We start from the raw sequence: 26865 nt of genomic DNA, 5'->3' as shown, positions 1-26865 counted from the left end.
AAAGAAAGAGTGACATACAAGAACAACACCAGTATTTATGTAAAACAGTTCTATTTTCTTGGTAATTAGTACTCATATTTCATGATATGACAATTTAAAAGTAAAATTTAGCTGCACATATTTAAAGATAAAGAATATTAACATAAGAGATACAAAGATTCCCCAAATTCTATTTCTACATTTTTTATTTCTTTGTAAACATATCAAATTGTCAACAACACCAGTTAAATTTCATTATAATGAATACTGGACATTTTCAGGCTTATCTAAACAGTTAAAAAATATGGTTACTAATATTGTTTTTATGGTGAAAATATTAAACTTTGTTAAATGTTGATTTGAGAAGTGTATTCTCACCAACACACTGAGGAAGTTGGGTCCACGATCCATTCCTACATGTAACTGATCTGTGTCCAACCATTGTAAATGTTTCTGTGCAATTGAATTCCACTGAATATCCATGGTAATAGAGAGGGGAAGAAGACTGGACATAACCATTGTCAAGTTCAGGTATATCTCCACATGTACTCTCATCCTCTATATGAATGTCAAAAATACATTTATTGTTGAAACAATTTACATGTTTATACAAATACAAAAAAGTGTTAATTGAAGTTTAAACATTAGTATTTTTATACATTACCAACACATATTGGCAAGGTTGTCCACTTTCCATCAACACATTGAATTTTACTAATCCCCTTCATCAGAAAATTAGGATTGCAATCATATTCCACCACTTCACTGTGTACATACTCTGTTTTCTTTATTCCCTTAAATTCTCCATTGTTGAGTTGAGGGGGTGGACCACAGAATAGTGCTTGCTCTACAGTAGAAATACTATGTAATTAATGGTTAAATTATCTATTTTGTAATTTAAAAACCCAGTGAAACTCAGTATTCTTAAATAATAAAAAAAAAGTTGTTTGTACCAGATTTAGAGATGATGTATATAGAAATAGTATATTTAAAATTAGAAGCATATTTAAAATTTTCAAATATGTTCAGTAGTCTGATATTCAAGATGCATATACATAGAATAGCAAATATGCTTACAAAAGTTATGTTAATTTTCATAATACATGGAAACATTCTATCATAAATTTTTGAAAATGTACAACCACTAAGACAAGCATTTGATCAATGTATTTCAAATTTATTAAGAGATAAATGGAAATGAACGTACGATAAGCCAGTTACATATTATTTAGATGTACTCAATGAAACTTGAGTAAAGCCCAGGCTATATTTAATGTCCAGTAAGTAATGGTGGCATTGTAGGCAAATGAAAAGTAACAAAAGAAGTCCTTTCAAGTTAAGCCACAGCTATTGTTTTGATGTTTGTTCCCTCCAAATATTCTGCTGAAATTTGATCCCCAGTGATAGAGGTGGAGGCTAATGGACGATGTTTGGGAATAAACGTGGATCTCTCATGAATAGACTAATGCTCTCCCTTAGAGTGAGTTTTCACTCTATTAGTTCCCATGAACTAACTACTTACAAAAGCCTGGCTACCCCCACCACACCCCACCCCTGCTTCCTCTCATCATGTGATCCCTATACATAGCAGCTCTCCTCCCTTTTCACCAGGAGTGGCAGTAGTCTGAAGCTTAGAGACAGATGCCCAACCTTGAACTCTACAGTCATTGGAATCATGAGCCAAATGAAACTTTTTTATAAATTATCCAACCTCAAATATTCTCTTATAGTAACACAAAACAGACTAAGACAGCCAGCATATATGTAGCTATGAATACTTCCAATATATATATTTTAGGAAACAATTGAAGATTAACTTAAATAAGAAAACTTGAGGTATCTGCCCCCAAAACATTTCCTTCACAGGTATGTCTCTCACTAGTGCATTATATTATAGATACTGGAAGCTCATTGAAAATTAAAAGAAGAAATACATGTTAGTATTCAAAATTCTAAGTCATGTTTCAGCAGTTTTAAGATAAATATTCACCTTTACACGTTGGGATGTTAGGTGACCATTCAAAGTGGTAGCACTGAACTGAATCTGGTCCAACTCTTGTAAATCCTGGTTTGCAGGAGAATCTCACCACATCTCCAATTTTATAACTGTCTAGCTTGGGATTAGGAACTAAGTGTGCATCTATTGTAGGAAGCCGGCATTCTTTTTCTAAAAGAAAGAAGTAGAGTAATTTAATGAGAATGTATGATAAATCATTGCCAAAGTGAATATTATATGCCAAGTAAAAGTGAGGTATGTGCTGGTTGATTCAGATACAGGGGGCCATTATATAAACATTTTTACTTAAAATAATTCTGCCTACTATGTTTTATCCACTCTAATTTCATATGAACTGTGAGAAATAAACAGTATTAAACAGCAATATAGCTGTCCTAAAAATTAATTTCTAAATTCAACCTGTTCAAACTGAATCTAGTTTTAATAACTGACATGTATAAATTTCATTGTTATATTTTTTGTACTCAAAGCATAAAGTTATTCTGTTAATTAAAAAAAGAATGCTTTACATGAAAATTGGTATTTCTTTTTAATGTAATTCAGGAAACAGAACATACAGTTTTCACCCTTTTCTTTTCTTCTATAATATGTATGTGTTTCTTGACATCCTGAATGAATCAAACTACACCCTCAACCCTGCTAATTAAAGCCTAGCTTGCATCTGTCCTAAACAGTCTCTTCTCTGTCTGCTTTCATATTCTTCCTAGTGATTCTCCTCATCCATCTCCCATGCTCTATTCAATTTCAGATCACCTGGTCTACTACTTCGAAATAGAAATCATCAGTTTAGACTTATATAATAATTTTCCTTTCTTTCTCCTTTTAGAAAGCTGTAAGTGGTCTGATTGCCACCAATGCCTAATATCTCCACCCAAACGCTGTGACTCCTTCCTCTCCCATTTCCTCAGAGATCTATGTAATTCATATACTCATTCTCTGCAGCTTCTCTCTGCAATATCCCCTACAGCTTTCAGTAGGCTATCTTCCATCATTGAAAAAAAAAATCATCCTTTAAGTATCTTAATTCCTGTGGTAATATTTTGAACTTTCTATTTGCTACACAGGCAGACAATTGAAAAAGTTATGTCCACACTTCTTATTTGATATATATACACATACATACATACATATATACATACATACATATATATACATATGTATATATATACATATACATCATTAGGTTACATTGATTGCAGTTTTTAGGTAAAGTCCCTGTTATAATTGTGTCTGACCCCCAAGAGGTGTGACTCAATGCACTGTGACTCCCACATTCCCCACCCTCTTCCCCTTCCCCAGTCCCTTATTTTCCTACCCTACCCCTTGTATTAGCTCATCTACTGCCTTCATATTAGAATTGAGTACTTTAGATCTTGCTTCTCCATTCTTGTGACACTTTACTAAGAAGGATGTGTTTCATCTCTATCCAAGTTAATACAAAAAAATGTAAAGTCTCCATGTTTTTCAATGGCAGAATAGTATTCCATGGTATACATATACCACAGCTTGTTAATCCATTTCTGGGCATTTAGGTTATTTCCACATTTTGGTGATTATAAATTGAGCTGAGATAAATAGACTAGGGCAAATGTCCTTATAATAAAAGGATTTCTTTTTCTTCTAGGTAGATGCCTAGTAATGGGATTGCAGGATCAAAAGGGAAGTCTAATGCAGTTCTTTGAGGATTCTCCATACTAATACAAAAAGGTTATATTAGTTTGCAGTCCCACCAGCAGTGTAAAAGTGTTCCCTTCTCTACACATTCACACCAGCATCTGCAGCTTTGAGACTCTGATGTGGGCCATTCTCATTGGGGTTAGGTGATATCTCAGGGTGGTTTTGATTTGCATTTTTCTGATGAGCAGGGACAATGAGCATTTTTTCATATGTTTATTAGCCATTCATCTGTCTTCTTTAGAGAAAGATATATTCATGTCTTTTGTCCAGTGATATATGGGATTGTTGCGTCTTATTGTGTTGATTAATTTAAATTCTTCATAGATCCTAGTTATCAACCTTTTGTCCAATTCATAATATGCAAATATTTTTTCCCATTTAAGGCTGTCTGTTTGCTTTGGTTATTAATTCCTTAGATATACAGAAGCTTTTTGGTTTAATTAAGTCTCATCTGTTTTTGTTGTTGTTGCAATTGCCTATAAGTCTTCTTTATAAAATCTTTCCACAGGCCAATATCTTCAAGTGTTTTCCCATTCTATCTTTGAGGATTTTTATTGTTTCATGCTTTACATTTAAATCTTTTATCCATCTGAATCAATTTTTGTAACTAAGTTGCAAGACGTACAGGTCCAGTTTCAGTCTTTTGCATGTGGTTTTCGAGTTCTTCCAACACCATTTATTGAATAGGGATTCTTTCCCCCACTGTATGTTCTTATTTGGTTTATCAAAGATCAGGTCGCTATAAGAGGTTAGTTTCATCTCATGTTTTCCATTCAATTTCAGATGTCTATATTTGTGTGCTAATGCCATGCTGTTTTGATCACTATGGCCATGTAGTACAGCCTAAAGTCTGGTAGGGTGATACCCCCAGATTTGTTTTTATTACTAAGAATTGCCTTGGCTATACTGTGTTTCTTCTGGTTCCAACTAAGAAAATAATTATTTTTTCCAAATCTTGAAAGTATGATCATGGTGTTATAATGGGGATTGCATTGAATCTGTACATTGCTTTGGGAGGTATAGACATTTTGACAATGTTGATTCTTTCGACCCATAAACATGGTATGTTCTTCCATTTGTTAATACTTTCTGCTATTTCTTTTTCTTAGGGTTTTGTAATTTTCTCTGTAGAGTTCCTTTGCCTCTTTGATCAAATGTATATATATATACATATATATATATGTATATATATATGCCTAGGTATTTCATTATTTTTAAGCTACTGTAAAGAGAATTGTTGACTTTGATTAGCTTTTCATCTTGGCTGTTATTGGCATATACAAAGGTTACACATTTATGGACATTGATTTTATATCCTGCAATAATGCTGTATTTTTTGATCACTTCTAGGAGTCTTGAGGTTGAGTCTTTGGGGTTCTCTAAGTATAAGATCACATTATCAGCAAAGAGTGAGAGTTTGACCTCTTCTGCTACCCTTGGATAACTTTTATTACATTCTCTTGCCTGATAGTATTGGTTAGAACTCCCAGCACTATGTTGAACAGTAGTAGAGAAAGAGGACAACCTTGTCTGGCATCAGTTCTAGGTAGAAAAGCTTTCAGTTTTACCCCATTTAGTAAAATATTAGCTGTGGGTTTTTCGTAGATGGTTTCAATTGGATTAAGAATTATGGCACCTATTTCTATATTCTGAAGTGTTCTAATTAGAAAAGGATGCTGAATTTTATTGAATGTTTTTCCCTCATTGATTGAGACTATCATATGGTCTTTGTTTTTGCTTTTGTTGATTTGGTCAATTACATTTATGGACTTGCGTACATTAAACCAGCCTTGCATTCCTGGAATGAAACCCACTTGACCATGATGAATGATTTTTTTTTTTAATGTGTAGCTATAATATATTGACTAGGATTTTGTTGAAAATTTTTGCATCTGTATTCATTAATGAAATTTGTCTGAAGTTCTTTTTAGTTTGGTCTTCTTGGTTTTGGTGTCAGGGTGATATTTGCTTACGAGAACATGTTAAGGAAGATTCCTTCTTCCTCAATTTTTTTGAATAATTTCTGCAGTATGGGAATAAGCTCTTCTTTGAAGATTTGATAGAATTCTGCTGTGAAACCATATGAACCAGGGCATTTCTTCGTTGGGAGATTTTTAATTGTTTCTTTGATCTCAATTTTTGAAATTGGTCTCTTCAAGAGATCTATTTCTTCTTGGTTACTTCTAGGGAGAGGATGTGATTCTAGGGATGGATCCATTTCCTCTACATTGCCAAATTTCTGGGCATAAAGATTCTTGTAGTTCTCAGAGATGATCTTTCTATCTCTATGGCTTCTGTTGTTATTTCCTCTTTATCATTTCTGATTGAGGTTATTAGAGATTTTACATTCCTGTTTCTAGTTAATCTGGACAAAGTTTTATTAATTTTATTTATTTTTTGTAAAACCAACTTTTTGTTTCACTAATTTTCCGAATGATTTGTTTTCAATTTCATGAATCTCTAATCTAATTTTTGTTATTTCTTTTCTTCTGGGTTTGGGATTAGATTGTTCTTCTTTTTCCATTTCCGTAAGATGGTTCATGAGTTTTTTCATGTGCTCTCTATCTATTTCTTGAATGTGGGGCATGTAATATGATACATTTCCCTCTTAAGTCTATTTTTGCTGTATCCCACAGGTTTTGGTAACTTGTGACTTCGTTGTTGTTATGTTTGAGAAATTTAATGACTTCCCATTTTATCTCTTCCTGAACCCAACTATCATTCAGCATAAGGTTGTTTAATGTCCAAGACAATGTGTGGGGATGAATGTTTGTGTTGGAGTTGAGTTCCACCTTTATTGCCTTGTGATCTGAGAAGATACAAGGTATAATTTCTATTCTTCTAATTTTGTTGAAGTTTATTTGTATCCTAGGATGTATTCTATTTTGGAGTATGTACCATGGACTGATGAGAAAAATGTATATTCTTTAGCTTTGGGATGTTCTGTTCTGTATATGTCTATTAATCTCATTTGTTGTAGAGTCATGTTTAAGTCTTTTGTATGTTTGTTTAGATTTCATTCTGTCTAGTTCTGTCAGATAGGTATTACAGTCCCGTGATATTATGGTGTTATGAGAATTCATATTGCTCAGACCCATCAAATCCTGTTTCACAAGTCTGTGATCATTAATGTTGGGTACATAATTATTTAAAATTGAAATATCATCTTGCTGTATTGTTCCTTTGACCAGTATAAAGTGTCCATCTTTGTCTGTTTAAATTTTAGTTGCTTTAAATCTGCTTGTATCTGAAAATAAGATTGCAACCCCCTCCTTTCTTCTGAAATCCATTTGCTTGAACCACTGTTTTCCATCCCTTAACCTTGAGTGTTGATTTGTTCCTCAAGGCTAGGTGTGTCTCTTGGAGACAGCATATGGATAGTGTGTGCTTTTTTTATCCAATCAAACAGCCTGTGCCTCTTCAAAGGTGAATTAAGTCCATTGACATTTATTGAGTGAAGTGGTAAGTGTGGTGGAGTTCTCTATTCATCTTATTTTGTGAAAGTCCTTTGTGTAGTTTCATCCTTTGCACCACTGTGGAAGCTAAGTTTTGACCTATAGCTTCTGGGTGTTTACTTTGCTAGTGGTTCATTGTGATGGTCAATGTTGAGAATAGGTCTAATTATTTCCTGTAGAGCTAGTCTTACTGTGGCAAATTTCGTGAGTGTATATCTGCAAAAGATTTAATTTCCCCATCAATTTTGAAGCTTAGTTTAGTAGGATACAGAATTCTGGAATGAAAATTGTTTTGTTAAGAATGTTGAAGGTGGATGATCATACTCTTAGGGCTTAGAAAGTTTCAGTTGAAATGTCTGCTGTCATCCTAATTGCTCTTCCTCTGTAGGTCACTTACCACCTATTCCTGGCTGTTTGCAGAATTTTTTCTTTCATCTTGACTTTGGACAGGTTTATTACAATTTGTCTTGGAGAAGCTCTGTTTGAGTTCAGATGACTAGGGTTCAATATCCATCTGAAAGGAGTGTGTCAGGGTCTTTATTAAAACTTAGGAAGGTTTCATTTATGGTAGTCTCTAGTCTCTTCCATTCCTTTTGGACAATTTTCTTCTCCTTCAAGAATCCCTATTATTCATACGTTTGAACATTTCATGGAATCTTGTAGTTCTCTAAGCCTCTGTTCTGCTTTCTCTCTATTCCTTTCTGTGTCTTTACCTACCTGGGTTAACTTGAAAACTTTATCTGCTAGCTCTGAAGTTCTTTCTTCTCCATGATTTAACCTATTTTTGATACTCTCTACTGCATCTTTACGTTCCCTGATTGTCTCCTTCATTTCCTTAAGCTCTGCCATATCCTTTCTATATTCTACACATCTCTCTTCTGATTTTTCATTCTGTCTTTCCATTTTCTTCCATTTTCTAGTTCATTCCTTTTATTGTCTTTATCATCCATATTTTAAATTCCCTTTTTGTAAAATTCATTAATTCTTTCTGGGTGGAGCTTTCTGCAGTAGCTGCCTCATGGTCCCTTGGGGGAGTTGCTCTGTTTTGGTTTTTCATGTTGCCCAAATTTTTATGTTGATTATTCCTCATGTGTTCTATCTTCTTGTTCACTCCCTTTTCCTCCTTTTTCCTTCTCACTTCCTCCTTTGTTTCAAATTACTTTGTCTCAGAGCTTAGGTCTGGAAGTGGCCTTAGCCTGAGCAAAATTAAACTCTTCCTTGTGGTCAACAAAATAAGAGCTCTTGCTTTTGATGACAATCTGTTGCAATATGTCTACAGGACACCAGGTGTCATTATGGGTTTTTTTAATAAGAGAGAGAAGACAGGCAGCAACCTCTATGGTCCATATGCCTAACTTAGTTGCCTTCAGTGATCAACTGATTGTTTCCTCAGTGTTCAGATCCTGGCAGATTGGGATCTTAAAGCTGAATTTGTTAGGGACAGATCTCACAGTGCCCTCTGAATCCAAGGGGTTCACCACCAGCTCCCAAGGGGTGCAGCAATCCCTCAGCCTGTCCCAAGAGTGGAGTTCTGAGCCTGGCTGGTGGAATTAAGACAGCTAGGCTTTAGGACCCTGCTAGGACCTTCTCATGACCTTCCTACAATGGCAGCCCCCTGGCAACAAAGACTTTGTCAGTATGGTTGTCTCACTAGCCACTAAACCAATGGCAAATACACTCCAACCAGTATTTAAATCTGGTTGCTGTATACTGTTCATATCTGCCAATCTTCCAAGCTTTCCACTCAATGCACAGCTTCCCTCCAACAACTGAAAACTCTAGAAGGGCTTCCTCCCATCCTGGACCACAGGTGAGCCCCGCAGATCCCAGCTGGTCACAATCACTTGCCTAATTCATAAGATTTGCACCACTCTAGATCTTATGTTGTATCTAACTTACCCCCTTCCACCTCAGTTACAACTATGGGTAAGGTCCTATGCCAGCTATGGCTAGGTTCTTTCTTTTTCCCCTGTCATTCTAGGAGAGTTTAGCTGAACAATACTTCTGGTCTGCCATCTTGCCCTGACCTTTCCACATTTCTTAAAAGAGTTATATCCACACTTCTTGAAAGAGTCATAAAAATTTCAGAACTACAAATCAAATGATATCATTCCTTTCCTCAAAATGTTATTATGGGTTTTCATCCTTTGTAAAATGAATCCAAATGCTAACACACTCTGAACTAACCTGGATAATCATCTTTCTCCTATCTAGACTTAGCTCATAAACTTCTCAAATGTCATCACTAGAGTGTGCCCCACCATGATATTTCTCAAATAGACTGTTTTGTTTTCAAAGCTTTACACATACTATTTCTTTGGCTTAGAATACTTTACATACATTTATTTTCTCACATATATAAAACTTCTTCTATTCATGGAAAACAAATGGTTGACTGGCAAGCCTAAGAGAGATTCCATAGAACTTCCTAAAGTTAGAAAGTAATAGCTACACTCAAGAAATACAGAAATTAACATTCAAGGTAGAGGTATAAAGCAGAAATTTAGGAACAAAATAGCTGAGGAATAACAAACTATAATTTTGGTGTGTTCACTTCTAAATAATTCAAAAACTTGCATATAGGATAACTAAACAATTATACTTTAATCCTAAGGCTCACAGGAAACATTAATTTAATGTACTCTTTTAAAGATCAATGTTTTCTTTAGGTTTTAAAATACCCTCTGCAAGGGTAGCTAAGATCAGGAGATATCTTGATTTTAATCATCTTCCCTTAAAAATGTCTCTAAACAATTCAAATTTTAAAAATGGGACACATATAGATTTATTTTTACCCTAAAGAAAGTATCACTGGAAAAACAGTACTTACCATAACAGGTTGGTGTATCAGACCAACCATGGTATTCACATACTATGGAGCCTGTGGTAGCTTTGTATTTGTTTTCATATCTTTCATCACATTCATAATCCAAGACATCATTGAGCTTAAACCATGTTCTGTTAATTTTGGCTCTGGCATTTGTAAATGCTGGCTTATCACAAGATTCTAGAACATAATAAAATCGAGAATCTAATTTCTACCCTAATTTAATGTACAGTCTAAGTGATTCCAATTCCAATAAAAGATTTATTGATTTATATGTATTACACTAATAAATTAAGTACTGTATAAAAATGATTTAAGAATACTACTTATAAATTATTATCTTGCAATAAGTACTTAAAATAAGAAAAATGTTTCTATATAGCATTTTTTCATCACTTAAATGTTCTGAATAATTTATTTGGAGAGTATTTTTCTCAATTAAATTCTACTTAACATATATGAAATTAATAGTAATAAAAATGCCACTTTAGGTATATATTGCTTTGTTTTTAGTAAATCATAATAGTATTCTCCAAGTTAAAATGCAAGACTCATTAGTAGTTATATATAAAAGAGAAAAAAATTAATTGAATAAAAAGATCAATGCATATTTATAAGATATTTCTCTTACATAATAAGAATGACTTCTTATAAATAATAGATCAAAATTTAGTATATTTAATATGACATGAATTTTATATGAAGGAAAAATTTTTTTCTTCAGCTGAATTTAAGATTCAATGAGGGCAAACATTTCTTAAGTAGAGCTCATATTAACCATAGATTTTTTTCTTCTTCTTCGTCTTCTTCTTTTTTTTTTTTTTTTTTTTAGCAGTTTTGGCCAAGGCCAGGCTCAAACCCGCCACCCTTGGCATATGGGACTGGCACCCTACTTGTTAAGCAACAGGGACCGCCCCATATATTTCTTTCTAAGAAAGAGAGGAAAACTGTATGAATGGATATCTTAAATGTTCACACCACTTAAAGTGGTTGTGTTAAATATCGCTTCAAACATAATACTAAGTGGCTTTGGGAAAAATATCATAAACTAGGCAAATCATTCTTATAAAAGTTTTATACATAACTAGATAATATGGCATGGATATCTTTCAACACTGCAAAAACAGGTAGCATCTAGAAACATTTCTCTCTCTTCACTACTTACGTATTTCTGAATATTTTCTAACAGAAAGGATATTCAGAAGTGGAGCTGTTTTACAGTGTCAAATATAAATTATAAAAGATAATGTATTATAAGATTATGCTTAATGGATCCATATCTCCACTGAATACTCTTATATACAAAGGCAAAGATTTTTATACTAAAAGATAATCACCTATAAATAGGTATATGTAAATGACATCAATTTCACAGATAAAACTAAATGAGTTTACATGAAAATGCACATAAAGTTTTCTAAACAGTTTGTAAATCAAAAGATGCTTTAAAGTGAAAAAAAAAAAAAAAGAATAAGAAAACTTAAATGGAAAGGTGGACTAATATCTAGTAGTTAATCTTAAAAAGGAAAAATATGTGTTTTTTTATCTTAAATATTTCTTTATATTTTCTGATAAAACCACATAAACATTTTCAAAAAGATAAAGTAAACTTTTCTATATCATCTGTATAATAATGACTAGCATAATAAATTACTTACTAATGCATGTGGGTTGTTCTGACCATCCATATTGCAGACATGTGATTAATCCTGATGTTTTACCAACTGCTGTTACATATCCTGGTTTACACTTATATTGTGTTTGTTTATTTAAGGGATATATAACCTGAGATTCAGAAATAAACCCATTCTCAATTTCTATTTCTGAACATGTTTCTAAACAGGAAAGATATAAGGAAAAGATAAGCATATGTTCAAAAACATTTTTATGAGAACTTAAATAACATGACAACCTAAAAAGTCATTCATTTGTAAGCAAAAATCCTAGATAATCACAGTCTTCTAACTTCTTACATCAAATAAAATAAATTAAGAGTTTCCAAAGTTATTATATCAAGACCTTTTATCTTTTTTTAATAAAGCTAGACTAAAAACACTTATAAGCCTGTCTGAGAGATTATAGAAATCTGTCTAATAAATCCAGGATGCTACAGTAAGCCACAAGTCAATAGTATGATCATTCATGGGAATTTTAAATCTTGCCTAGTTTGCATATTTTAGACTATCCCAGAACTCATGTAGCCCATTGGACTATATGACAGGAGGTGATAATCTTAGAAATTCTGGCAAAATAGCTGCCATAGACTTTGGACCAAGATTTTGAAATATCATTATTATTGTGTGCTTCAAAGCATAGGGATGCATGGAGTCCAAAGACACCAATGAAAAGCAACTGATTTATTTATCTTAGAAAGCCAAAATGATGATTCATCAATCAAATTAGGTATAACTTAACTTGAAATAGTAAAAGTTATTGTTTCTATAAACTGACAGTTAAAGTTACTATCAATTACTGGATTTTTCCTCAGAACTCAGATTCACATATAAACATCCATGGATAACTAGGAAATCAGAAGAGTGAATGTTAAATATTTTGAATTGAATGATAGCAAAACATATTTAAAATTTTGTGAGGTGACACTAAAGTAGTGCTAAGAGGGAAATATCATTAAACAGCCATTCCACAGGGAGAAGGAATATAAGTAGAATATGGCAGCCTTGATGACTAGAAGAAATAACAATGAGTGTTCTCAAATGCTGAAGTCACTAGAATTTGCAGAGTAGAGATAGAGAGCAAACCAGAAAGAAAATATTGAGTAGAAGAGCCTAGAAATTTGTGTAGTAATTCCTTAGATTCTTTGGCTGAATAGTGACACACTGCTGAATAGGTCAAAACTCAACGAGAATGGGTGGATGAAGAATAACTAACAGATGAAGAACAACTACTAGAGAATGAAACAGATTCCCAGAGCACACACAACACTAGGAGACATTCAAATTTGATTAGAGTGGAGAGATGCCTTTGAACATCCATATTTTTTAACAGAGACAACAGAAGAAGCTTTATTAATATTCTAAGCAACTAGCCCTAACATAAAGGCAGCCTTAATAATACTTAAGACATAAGACTTGAAAAGATCCAGTTGATCTATATATAACAAAGAGCTTTTTAAAACACAATTTAATACAAGTAATTCTAAAGGACTCCAACCACAAATACCAAAAGGTATAGACTTTAAAAGTTCCAAAATTATTTTTTTCTTAGTAAAAATCTAGGGAAGAAAAAAATGGCAATACTACTCTTCGCCTCCCCCCATACCTAATAAACATTTTGGGAAACTGCCCCCCCATCTCCAAAATAACATCAATGGATAAACCACATATCAAAATCTGTGGATTGACACTGAAGCAGTATGGAATAAGTTGATCTTACTAGATACCTAAATGGAAAAAACAGGGTTCTACTCTACTGACACTAGCTTCTACATAAGATATCAGGAAAAAATAGAAGTGAAACTAAATGTAAGCAGAATGAATAAAACAATAGCAAAGGTGAAATAATAAACTAAAAAAGTAAACATATATACAAATAATGAAATCAAAAGCTGGTTATTTAGAAGATATCTAAAATTGATAAACTTGGGGACTGGGCAAGATGGCCGAATGGAGCCAGTTTTCCACAGAGGTTCTCATCCAGAAGGAGAGATAAAGAACAGAAGGTTCTCAAGAAAGCTGCAGGTCAGGAGTTCACATCATCCCTACTGAGGAAAGCTGTGAATCCAGGGAAACAAATTACAGGTACAAAACCTATCACCAAGCGGACAAGAGACCCTTCCCCAAGAGAGCAGCTCGGTGTGCTTTCTACTAACAAGTGAGCAGTGTTGGCTCTCCCCTTATTTTATCCCAAGGGAGAGAGCCGCTGAACATCAGAACTCCTCCAGAGTCCACCTGTGAGCCTAGGCACTCTCTTGCCTCGTGTACAATTTAACAAATATTCTGCCTGCAATTCTGAACTCCTAGTCCCTCCTTCCCCTACAGGTCGGGAAGCCTGTCCCCTGTAAAGTCCAGCATGTTTCCCAATTCCTAGAATGGTCTGGGCATGAAGTGTGCCACTACAAATCTGAAACAGCTGCATGGGTTTAATTAGGGACTGCAGAGTAAAGAAGTCTCTGGGAGAGGGAGTTATGTGGCCCACATCAGAGTGCAGTGGCTGGGGTGGTGGCAGGGCTCGCAGTCTTGGTTAAATTTCGGAGAAGCACTTCCCATTTCTCTTGACCACCTGAGGGAGCCAGGCCTCAACCTTGGGGGCTGCCAGCACAGCACAGCTGGGACAGAAACACAGACTTGGTGAGCAGGGGGTGTTCCCTGCTGTGGTACCTGCACCTGGTGGGCGGGGCTGGGACAGACACACAGCCTTTGTGAATGCAAAATCCTCCTGGTGGAGGTACTTGCCTTTGGTGGAGTATTGTGGTACAGAAATACAGACCCCAATGAGGGTACATGCTAGGCGGTACACACCTGTGGTGGGGCAGGGCTGGGACAGAGGCACAGCCGCTATGACCACAAAGTACTTGTTGTGATAACAGTAATTGGCCGTCATGGAATGGGACTGGGACTTAGACATGGACTCCAAGAGTACCCACTACAGCAATATACGCTCACGGCATGGACTGGTACAGAGACACAGACTTGGTGAGGACAAAATATGCCTAGCAGTGGTACCCTCCCACAGACAATGGTGAACAAATTCCAGGACTGATGCTGTTGGTGCACTCCCTTAGGCTGTTGAGAACTGGAGGGAGCTGAGCTTTAGATACAGGAGGTTGCAGTACAGTGGGCAGGAGGCGCTGACTCCACCTTATCTCCCGCAGACCCATATCCCTGATGCTTTTGCCCACTGAAGGGAACCTGACCACAGCCCCATGGGGTTATTAGTGCCAGGGCAAGGCTACAGCATAAGGCAGGGAAGGGGGCACCAATCTCCCTTGCCTGACTCTTTGGCTGGGTGGGCCTTTCTGACCCCATTGAGCACCAAAGAGAGCCAAACTCCAGCCTATCGGGTTTCTGGGTCCAAGCTGCCTGTGGATCCCTACCATCAGGTTGCAGGACAATGTTTGAAATCACAGTTGAGCAGTGATTGTGCTGCCTGGGATAAATGGTTTGGAACTTTCCACCTGGGCTATCCACCTGGCAACCCTCTAAGGTTGAGCTGTGGTTGTATTGAATTTGGAGGGACTTATACTCTTGAAATTGTCATGAGAGGAGGCAGGGGATCTCAGTTACTGTATCTCCCTCTAACTGAGATTTCACACTAATTTTACAACTCAACAGTATTGGATAGAGGCTGGCTGACTATAAGATAGAGCCAGCTAGCCCTATCACATCAATTAGGTCCTCAGAGTCTCTCACTGCAGGTCTGACCTGGACCTTTGTAAAGCTGTAGGGAAAAAGCCACAATCACTAATGCCATCAATCTAGTAAAGGGCTACTTTACTATAATTCCCAGAACTCCCAATCCAATCACACTGTATTAGTTTTGATACCCAAACTGAGGAAAGTATTCATGGAACAGAACAAGAGGAAGAACTCCAGCAACAGGAATCAGAGTTGATCAACTCCCCCACGGAATTGCAAAAATGATATGTTAGAAGATGCCATTCATAAACAAATGCCCAAAATGTCAAAAATATAATTTAGAATATGAACGGCAAATAAGATGAACAAATTGGAGAATAAGATGGAAATCAAAATCCAAAGAATTGTACAAAAGTTGTATCAAGAAATCAATGAATTCAAAAACAAAATTACCAAGGATATGGACATAATGAGAAAGGAGATAGAAAAGCTCAAGGAAATGAAAAAATTATTTGAGGAGCTCCAAAATACAGTAGAATGCCTCAGTAATAGAGATGAGTAGGCCGAAGAAAGGATCTCTGAAATCAAAGAAAAAGCTTTGAATGTTCCAAAACCCTCAAAGAAGAGGCAGACAGATGGTGAGCAAACTGATCATTCCCTGATAGAGTTGTAGGACCACTCCAAAAGATCAAACATTCGTCTTATAGGAATTCCTGAAGAAGAGGATTGACCTAAATGTGTGGATGCTCTACTCTAAGATGTTATGGAGGAGAATTTCACAAACATTGCAAGAGATATTGAAATTCAAATAGTAAACAGCTTCAGTACCCCAACATGATTCAATCCAAATAAAGGAACTTCTAGACACATTGTAATTAACTTTGCCAGGGTTAATATGAAGGAGAAAATTCTCTAAGCAGCCAGATGTAAGAAAGGCATTACCTACAAAAGGAGAAATATTAGAATAACTGCAGATCTCTTAGCTGAAACCTTCCAAGACAGAAGAGGATGGCCATCAACCTTCATTCTCCTAAAACAAAACAACTTCCAACCCAGGATCCTATATCCAGCTAAAATGAGCTTCATCTGTGATGGAGATATCAAAAGCTTTACTGACATACACATGTTGAAGAAATATGCCATAAGTAAACCAGCTCTCCAGGATATTCTCAGACCCATCCTCCATAATTATCAGCACAATGGTCCACAGTCAAAGTAAATGCACCCAGAAACGTTTAAACAAAACCTTATTTCCACAGTAGGGAAAGAATTAAATATAAACTCTAGACATTTGAAAAACAAGACACCTAAAGCACTACCATGCTTATCAATTCTCTCAATTAATGTGAATGGCTTAAACTGTCCTCTAAATAAGCACAGATTGGATTTCTGGATACATAAACTCAGACCAGATATCTGTTGCATACAAGAGTCTCATCTTACATTAAAGGATAAAAATAGACTCAAGGTGAAGGGATGGACATCTATAATATAGACAAATGGACACCTGAAAAAAATCAGGGGTTGCAATTTTATTCACAGATACAACAGGCTTTAAACCAATAGAAGTAAGAAAGATAAGGATGGTCACTTCATATTTGTCAAGGGAAACACTCAACATGAAGAGATTTCAATTATTAACATTTATGTGCTCTACCAGAATGCTCTTCAATTTATAAAGGAAACCCTAACAGACATCAACAATTTGATATCTTCCTGCACTATAGTAGTTGTATATTTTAATACCCCTTTGGCAGTTTGGATAGATCCTCCAACAAAAAACTAAACAAAGAAGTATTGGACTTAAACTTCACCCTACAACAAATGGACTTAACAGACATCTACAGAATGTTTCATGCTAACAAAACTGAATACAAATTCTTCTTATCAGCCCAGGGATCATCCTCCAAAATTGGTCATATCTTAGGACACAAGTCTAACATCGGTGAATTTATAAGAATAAAAATTATTCCTTGTATCTTCTTAGACCATCATGGAATAAAAGTTGAATGTGATAGCAACAAGAATCTTCATACTCAAATAAAGTCATGGAAACTAAATAACCTTATGCTGCATGATAGCTGGATCAAAGAAAAGAGGAAGAAAGAAATCACCAAATTTTTGGAACAAAATTATAATGAAGACACAAATTATCAAAACCCATAAGATACTGCAAAGGCAGTCCTAAGAGGGACATTTACAGTATTAGAAGCCTTCATCAAGGAAACAGAAAGAGAGGAAGTCACCAACTTATTGGGACATCTCGAGCAACTGGAAAAGGAAGAACATTCCAACCCCAAAACATTCCAACCCCAGCAGAAGAAAAGGAAGAACATTCCAACCCCAGCAGGAGAAAAGAAATAAACAAAATTAGGACAGAATTAAATGAAACAGAACAAAACAATTATTCAGAAAATCAATAAAAAAAAAGTTGTTTTTTTGAAAAGATCAATAAAATTGATAAACGTTTGGCTAATCTAACCAGAAACAGAAAAGTAAAATCTCTAATATCATCAATCAGAAATGATAAAGGAGAAATAAAAGTAGACACCACCTCAGAAATCAAAAAATTCTCAATAATTACTTCAAAAAACTCTATTGTCAGAAATATGAAAATCTGAAATGGAACAATATCTGGTAGTATGCCACTTTATTAGACTCAGCCAAAAAAGAAATGCTGAATAGACTTATATCAAGAGCTGAAATAGCATCAACAATATGAAATCTCCCCCCTCCCAATAAAAAAGTCCAGGACCAGATGGCTTCACATCAGAATTCTACCAGACTTTCAAAGAGGAACTAGTACCTATATTGCATAACCTTTTTCAAAACACAGGAAAAGAAGGAATACTCAGACTAATATCACCTTGATCTCCAAACTAGGAAAAGACCCAAAAAAGAAAGAAAACTATACACCAATATCATTTTTGAATATCGATGCAAAAATATTCTATAACATCAAAGCAATCAGAATTCAACAACACATCAAAAAAAATTAAACAACACAAGCAAGGTGGTTTTATTCAAGGTTACAAGTTTGATTCAACATACATAAATCCATAAATATAATATATCACATAAAATAAAAGACCACATGATTTTCTCAATTGATGCAAAAAAAAGCTTATGATAACATCCAGCACCATTTCATGATCAGAATACTCAAAAAAATAGGTTTAAAAGTGTCTTTCTGAAATGGATAGAGGTCATATACAGCAAACCCATAGCCAATTTCATACTGAAAGTAGTAAAATTGAAAACATTTCCACTCATATCTGGAACTAGGCAAGGATGCCCATTGTCTCTACTGATATTCAACATAGTAATGGAAGTTCTAGCCATTGCAATTAGGCAAGAAAAGAGCATCAAAAGTATTTAAATAGAGTCAGAGGAGATCAAGCTCTCACTCATCATGGATGATATGATACTATACCTGGAAAACCCCAGAGAAAAAACTGCAAAACTCTTAGAAGTAATCAAGGAATATAGCAGTGTCTGAGGGTACAAAATCAAAACCTAAAAATCAGTAGCTTTTATATATATCAACAACAGTCAAGCTGAAAACATAGTCAAGGACTCTATTCCTTTTACATTGGTGCCAAAGAAGATGAAATATCTGGGAATTCATCTAACAAAGGATGTGAAAGATCTCTATAAAGAGAATTATGAAACTCTAAGAAAAGAAATAGCTGAATATGTTAACAAATGGAAAAACTTGCCATGCTCATGGTTGGGAAGAATCAACATTGTTAAAATGTCTATACTACCCAATGCAGTCTACAGATTTAATGTAATCCCTATTAAAGCACCATTGTCATGTTTTAAAGAGCTTGAAAAAGCAGTGATTTGGTTTATATGGAATCAGAAAAAACTTCAAATAGGCAATACATTACTCAGAAATAAAAACCAATCAGGAGGTATCACGTTATCAGATTCTGGGGTATACTATAAATCTATAGTGATCCAAATAGGCTGGTACTGGCACAAAAATAGAGATGTTGATTTATGGAACAGAATAGAGAACCAAGAAATGAACACAGCCACTTATCATCATTTCATCTTTGATAAGCCTATCAAAAACATTCAGTGGGAGAAAGATTCCCTATTTAACAAAAGGTGCTGGGAGAAATGCTTGGCAACCTGTAGAAGAAGGAAACTGGACCCTCATGTCTCACCATTAACAAAGATTGATTCTCATTGGATAAAAGATTTAAACTTAAGATATGAAATTATAAAAATATTAGAAGAGGGTGCAGGGAAAACCCTTGAAAAAATTAGCCTGGAAGAATTTTTTATGGAAGGAACTCTCCCTCCCAGCAATTGAAGAAATACCAAAAAAAAGTATTACTGGTATCTGATCAAACTAAAAAGCTTCTGCACAGCCAAAAGCACAGTAAGTAAAGCAAACAGACAGCCTTTAGAATGGGAAAAAATATTTATAGGTTAAGCTTCTGCCAAAGGTCAAATAACTGGAAACCACAGTTAACTCAAACTAATCAATATGAAAGGAAAACATAAAACCATGTCTATGTGGGCAAGAGGCTTGAACAGAAAGCTCTCTGAAGAAGACAGACGCATGGCCTACAAACACATGAAAAAATATTCATCATATTTAATCATCAGAGAAATGCAAATCAAGACCACTTGGAGATATCATCTTACACCAGTAGATGATAGCCTACATCACAAAATCCCAAAACTACATATGTTGGTGTGGATGCAGAGAGAAGGGCACCCCTGTACACTACTGGTATGAATGCAAGCTAATATGACCTTTTGGAAGGAAGTTTGGAGAATACTACAGGAAATAAAAGTGCACCTACCATTTGATCCTGCAATTCCTCTATTAGGTACATACCCACGTGATAAAAAATCATTTTTACATCAAAGACATTTGCACCAGAATGTTTATTGCAGCCCCATTCATAATTGTCAAGTCATGGAATCAGCCCAAATGCCCATTGATTGGATTAACAAATTGTAGTATATGCATACCATGGAATACTATGTAGCCATATAAAAGATAGAGACTTCACATCTTTTATGTTTACCCAGATGGAGGTGGAACATATTCTTCTTATTATAATATCTCAAGAATGGGAACGTATCCAAGGTACTCAATATTACTGTGAAATCAGTATATAATCACCTACACATTCATAGGAATGGTAAAACATAACTATAGTCCAGAAAGAAGGAGGGAAGAGGAGGAATAAGGTAGGAGATGTGGGAGTCTGGGAGGAGGGAGGGTATTTGTGGGGACCTCACCTAAATATGCATAATGTAATGACATTTTTAAAACTATTAAGACTAGAGTATAAATGTCTTACCACAACAAGTAAGTGAATAGATGGTTATGTTAATCAGTTAGATGTAAGCATCCTGCATTGTATATCAAATCAGCACATTGTACCCATAAACACATTAATGTACCTGTATTAAGTCATGTACCTATGATTTAATAAAGAAAGTAAAGTAAGGCAGCATCCATAGCTCAGTGGGTGGGGTGTCGGCCCCATATACTGAAGCTGGTGGGTTTGAACCCAGCCCAGGCCAACTAAAATCAACAATGACAACTGTAGGAAAGAAATGGCTAGGCATTGTGGCAGGTATCTATAATTCTAACTACTTGGGAGACTGAGGCACAGAATTGCTTGGGCCATAGAATTTAAGGTTGCTGTGAGCTGTGATGCTACAGCACCCTACTGAGGGCAACATAGTGAGACTCTGTCTAAAAAATAAAAAAAGGCTCGGCGCCTGTGGCTCAAGCAGCTAAGGCACCAGCCACATACACCTAAGGTGACGGGTTCAAATCCAGCCCCGGCCTGCCAAACAACAATAATGGCTGCAACCAAAAAATAGCTGGGCATTGTGGCGGGCACCTGTGGTCCCAGCTACTTGGGAGGCTGAGGCAGGAGACTCACTTGAGCCCAGGAGTTGGAGGTTGCTGTGAGCAGTGAAGCCATGGCACTCTACCCAGGGGGACAGCTTGAGGCTCTGTCTCAAAAAAATAAATAAATAAATAAAAGAAAAGAAAAAATAAAAAAAAAAAAAGAAAGAAAGAAAAGTAAAATTGATAAACTTTTTGAAAGACTTAATCAGGAAAGAAAAATGAGATGACAAATTGGCCATATCAGCAATGACAAAAATTGCATCATTATGGTTCTTATATATGTTTTTTAAAAGAAAGGGACATTATGAACAATGATATGCCAATGTATTCAACTATTTGGAAGAATTAACAAACTTATTAGGTGGAGGTGGAGCAAGATGGTTGCTGAGTAACAGCTTCTTTGCAACCAGGTGCAATGAGATTGGGGAGAGAGGACTCTCGGCACCTCTTCACTTGTGGGATCTGCCCAGAAACATCCCTCTGGGGATATAGGGAAGCAGAGGGAGGCTTCTGGACCCCAGGAGAAGGACAGAAGCAGTGGTGAAGTGGCAAGTGGTTTCATTTGGTCTGAGGCTGTGGCAGCTACTGCGGCTGTAACTATAGCAGCAGCAAGATTGCACACAGGGAAGGCCTTCCATGTGGGTCGTTTTATTTTTCTGGACTTGGGCACTTGGTTGAGTTATCTTGAGAGGCCTTGGTTGAGTGTGCAAGTAACTTTGAACAGTGCCCAGAAGCTAGGACTGAGACACTGGGGAAGAGGAGAGATTTCACTGTTCAGGAGTAGGAGAGTTGCTGTGCAGCTTTGACCCTCAGAGGCATAGCATGAGGCTAATTTTGGCATGCCTGGTAAGCAGGCAGTCACTTCAGGAGAGATCCCAGAGACTCATGCTTTGCTAGGACAGCCTCTGTTTATGCAAGGGTCACAGTTTCATGTGTCTTTTAAAGGGGATGAGGAGAGATTCAGGCTCTCAGCCCTGTGCAGTTTGGGAGCAAAGAAGTCAGCACAGGCCTTCAGTCTCCATCTTATATAGCTATATCAGCATTGTGATTAGCATTTCATACCCCAGAAGATTACACAGGCAATATTCAGCAAGATATATATATAATTATTGCTTTGTTTTTTTCTTTGTTTTGTATTTACTTCAACATTTTCCCCCTAGATTTTTTTCTTTTATCCTTCATTTTCCTCATGTAATTATAATTTCTCATTGTTGCCTTCTTTAATAATAAAAACTTCATTCTTCATAGTTTTTAAGCCCTGTTATTTGTTTTTCTCCCCAATTTTATCATGTAAAGTTTTTCTTTATTTGGTTTGATTTATACTATTTTTGGTTTTTCTTCTCTATTTGGTGGAGGTGGGGTACTGTGTCTGCTCAGGATAGCAAAGAGCTGCAGATATCAAGGGAACCACCCAACCCAGCACCCCCAGAGGTTGGATTTTAAGATGTGGGTCAAAGTACCCTACTGTACACTTCTACACTCCTATCTACCTCTTTCTGTGCCTCTCTTCTTCTTGTCAATCTTCTCTTTCCCTTTTATTCACACCCTTTCCTTTCTCTCTCTCTTTTTTTTTCTTAAATTTTTTCCATTTTGCTTTTCAATCTTCTCATCCTTTTATTCCTGTACCAAAAGAACAAATCAACACCTTAGGTCGGAGGTACAGTGACTTTAAGAGGAAGTAAAAGAAAAATTAGGGCAAGGAAACAAACAGAAGAACACACTCATGAGGAAGAAATAGCAGAAAAATCCTGACAACATGAAATAGCAGACCACAGCAACACCCACAAGGGACCATAGGTAGCTACTACAGAGGATTCCACCTATAAAGACTGTTAGAAATGACAGAAAGGGAATTTAAAATATGGAAAATAAAAACAATGAAGGAAATTGCTGAAGAAGTGGAAAATAACCAAAAGGAAATCCAAAAATAGAATCAAATAAGAGATGAATGATATGAAGACTATAGAAAGGAGATAGCACAGCTAAAGGAATTGAAGCAGTCAACTAGGGGACTTAAAGTTGCAGTAGAAAGTATCAATAACAGATTAGACCATGCAGACAAAAGAAGGAGAGGACAAAGCTCTTGAGTTAAGTCAGATAGATAAAGAGTCAGAACAAAAGAGAAAGAAAGCAGAATGTTTACTGATAGAATTATGGGACTTCATGAAGGGTTCAAACATATGAGTTATAAGTGCCCAAGAAGGGCAAGAAGAATGCTACAGAGGATACTACAGAATATTATACATAAAAATTTCACAAATATTACCAAAGATTCTGACACATTCCTTTCAGAGGGATATCGGGCCCAGGTCATCTCAACTCAAACTAGAGCTCCTCCAAGACACATTGTCATGAACCTGTTCAAAGTCAAGATAAAAGAAAAGATTTTGCAAACTGCAAGGAATAAGTACCTACTTGGGCAAATCCATCAGGGTGACTGCAGACTTTTCAAATGAAATTTTTCAGGCCAAAAGACAATGGTCATCTACCTTTAATCTACTTAAACAAAATAATTTTCAGCTTAGAATTCTATATCCTTTTAAGATAAGCTTTAAAATTGATGGAGAAACCAACTTTTTGCTAATATGCAAACATTGAGAAAGTTTGCCACAACAAGACCAGCTATACAGAAAATACTTAGACCTATTCTACACACTGACCATCACAATGGTCCACCAGTATAGCAAGCATGTAGTAACTAAAGGATTAAACCTAGCTTCCACAATGACACAAGAGATAAAACTAAACAATGGATTTTCACAATATAAGATGAATAGAATGCCATCACACTTACCAATTATCTCAATAAATGTTAGTGGCTTGAATGTCCCACTAAACAAGCATGGACTAACTGATTGGATAAAAAAAACACAAGCCATCCATGTGCTGTCTGCAGGAAATACACCTAGCCACAAAGGGCAAATTAAAACTCAGAGTTAAGGAATGGAATACAATTTTTCAGGCAAACAAAATTCAGAAGAAGAGAGGGGATGCAAATCAAGGACACAATTCCCTTCACAGCACCTTCAAAGATAATGAACTATCAGGAGATAAACCTAACAAGAGAGGTGAAGGACCTCTATAAAGAAAATTATGAAGCCCTAAGAATAGAAATAGCAGAAGAAAAGTATACCAGAAGATATTAACAAATGGAAGAACATACCATGTTCATGGGTAGGAGGAATCAACATTGTTAAAATGTCTATACTTCCCCGAGCAATCTGCAGATTGAAGACTATCCCTATTAAAATACCAATGTCATACTTATAAGACTTGGAAAAAAAAATCTTCACTTTGTATGGAACCAGAAAAAAGCCTCATATAGCTAAGGCAGTTCTTAATAATGTAAACAAACCTGGGAAATCAGCCTACCAGAATTTAGGCTGTACTACAAGGCCATAGTGATTAAAACACCAAGGTATTGGCACAAAAATACAGACATAGACATCTGGCACCAAATAGAAAACCAGGAGATGAAACTAACATTTTACAGCCACCTGATCTTTGATAAACCAAACAAAAACATACACTGGGAGAAAGAATCCCTATTCAATAAATGGTGCTGGGAGAACTGGATATCTACATGTAAAAGACTGAAATTTGACCCACGCCTTTCTCCACTCAAAAAAATGGATTCAAGATGTATAAAAGGCCTAAGTTTAAGGCATGAAACAATAAAAATCCTCAAAGAAAACATGGGAAAAACACTTGAAGATATCAGCCTGGGGAAAGACTTGATAAAGAAGACTTCAGTGGCAATTTCAACAATAACAAAAATAAACAAATGGGACTTAATTAACCTGAAAAACTTCTGTACAGCAAAGGAGACAACAACCAAAGCAAACAGACAACATATACAAATAGGAAAGATAGTTACATATTATGAATTGGACAAAAGCTTGATAACTAGGATCTACAGAGAACCCAAATTAAGCAACATGAAAATAGCCAACAATCCCTTATTTCAATGAGCAAGGGAGATGATTAGAATCTTCTCCAAAAAAGATAGGCAAATGGCTAACAAACAGATGAAATAATGCTTATGATACCTAATAATCAGAGAAATGCAAATCAAAACCACCCTGAAATAGCATCTAACCTCAGCGTGAATGGCCCACATCAAAAAAATCTCAAAGGTACAGATGCTGGTATATACGGATGTGGAGAGAAGAGAACACTTTTTCACTGCTGGTGGGACTGAAAACTAATACAACCTTTTGGGAAGGAAGAATGGAGAATCCTTAAAGAACTCAAACTAGACCTCCCATTTGATCTTGCAATCCCAATATTGGGCATCTACCCAGAAGGAAAAAAATCCTTTTACCATAAGGACACTTGTAGTAGATGGTTTATCGCAGCTCAATTTACAATCACCAAAATGTGGAAATAGCCTAAATGCCCACCAATCCAGGAATAGATTAACAAGCTATAGTATATGTATATCATGGGATACTATTCCGCCATTTAAAAAGGAGATTTTTACATCTTTTGTATTAACCTGGATGGAAGTGGAACACATTATTCTTAGTAAAGCATCACAAGAATGGAGAAGCAAGAATCCTAAGTACTCAATTCTAATATGAGGACAATTAATGATGTAGTACATGGTGGGGGGTGGGGGAAATGGAGAGTAGAGAGAGGAAAGGAGGGAGGGTGGTGGGGGTTAATGTATGTGATTTACCTTTTGGGGATGGGACACAATGATAAGAGGAATGTTACCTAAGAATTAAAATCAATGTAACCTGGTTCTTTGTACCCTCAATAAATCCTCAACAATAAAAACAAAACAAAACAAAATACAAAAAATCCCTTATTAATGCTACAAACTATCATTAGCCTCTTTTTAGTAAGTTTACCAAGAAAAGAATAGAAATAATGGTATCATCAAACTTTGAATGGCCAGACTCAAAAAAGAGATGGATAAGGGAAAAAATTAGGGTGAAATGTCATCATTAGATATTTAAACTTCTTATGAACCTATATTAATTAAGATAGCAAGTTACTGGAGGAGTAGTTGAAAAATTATCTTCCATTAGTGCATATAGAGTATTTAGAATAATGGCCATTATATATATATTCATATATATATAGGTGTACATAAACATATATATATGCATATACACACACATATATATACATATATATCTTTTATTGTGCTTTTCTTGTTATTGACACAAAAATACAGACATAGACATCTGGTACTGAATAGAAAGCCTTTTATTGTGCCTTTCTCGAACAATATTCGAGAAAGTTTCCTGAGCCCTATTAAAAAAAGAAATATAGTTATAATCATGAATTAAATGAACATAAAATGAATTTAAAATATAGAACAGGAAAGTACAGTAGATTTTTACAACAAAATATAGTACAACATCCATAATCTTTTAAGAATGAACTCTTACTTTCAATGGAAACAATAAGTAATTGCGAAAAATGATTGATGAATTTTAGTAAAATGAGCAATTTATATTCAAAATAAGTATTAAAGAAAATAATCCTAGTCCCATAAAGAAATGCACTTGTGGCAAATCTAATTGAAAGAATTGATATTCACAATTACTAAGATTCCAGCAAATAAGAACCAAAATCTCCTGCATTCTATGGATTATAATAATTAAATACTAATTAAACCATAAATATACATGCTAATCCCAATTACCTATAAAAATGTAAATTAACAGTACAATGCCATAATACTGTAT

The 26865-nt window shown here is 35.4% G+C and overlaps 2 protein-coding genes across 2 annotated transcripts in view; both read right to left on the bottom strand.

The window, feature by feature from the left end:
• Positions 1 to 26865, bottom strand: part of CFH (complement factor H) — a 167828-nt gene that overhangs the window by 14670 nt on the left and 126293 nt on the right. The window lies entirely within an intron of this gene.
• LOC100962039 (complement factor H-like) overlaps positions 1 to 26865 on the bottom strand; it is a 53958-nt gene that overhangs the window by 11493 nt on the left and 15600 nt on the right. The window contains exons 5-9 of the mRNA XM_023509102.1: positions 11614 to 11740; positions 9959 to 10135; positions 1970 to 2146; positions 644 to 826; positions 358 to 537 (exon numbers count right to left, since the gene is read on the bottom strand). Coding sequence (XP_023364870.1) covers positions 358 to 537; positions 644 to 826; positions 1970 to 2146; positions 9959 to 10135; positions 11614 to 11740 — 844 coding nt within the window. The remainder of the gene's footprint in view (positions 1 to 357; positions 538 to 643; positions 827 to 1969; positions 2147 to 9958; positions 10136 to 11613; positions 11741 to 26865) is intronic.

The sequence above is a fragment of the Otolemur garnettii genome, unplaced genomic scaffold (genome assembly GCF_000181295.1).
Source record: "Otolemur garnettii isolate 467f Iridium unplaced genomic scaffold, OtoGar3 scaffold00357, whole genome shotgun sequence".
In the NCBI taxonomy this organism is placed as follows: Eukaryota; Metazoa; Chordata; class Mammalia; order Primates; family Galagidae; genus Otolemur; species Otolemur garnettii.
Note: the sequence above shows the minus strand (reverse complement) of the source record. Positions and strands in the feature narration are given on the sequence as shown.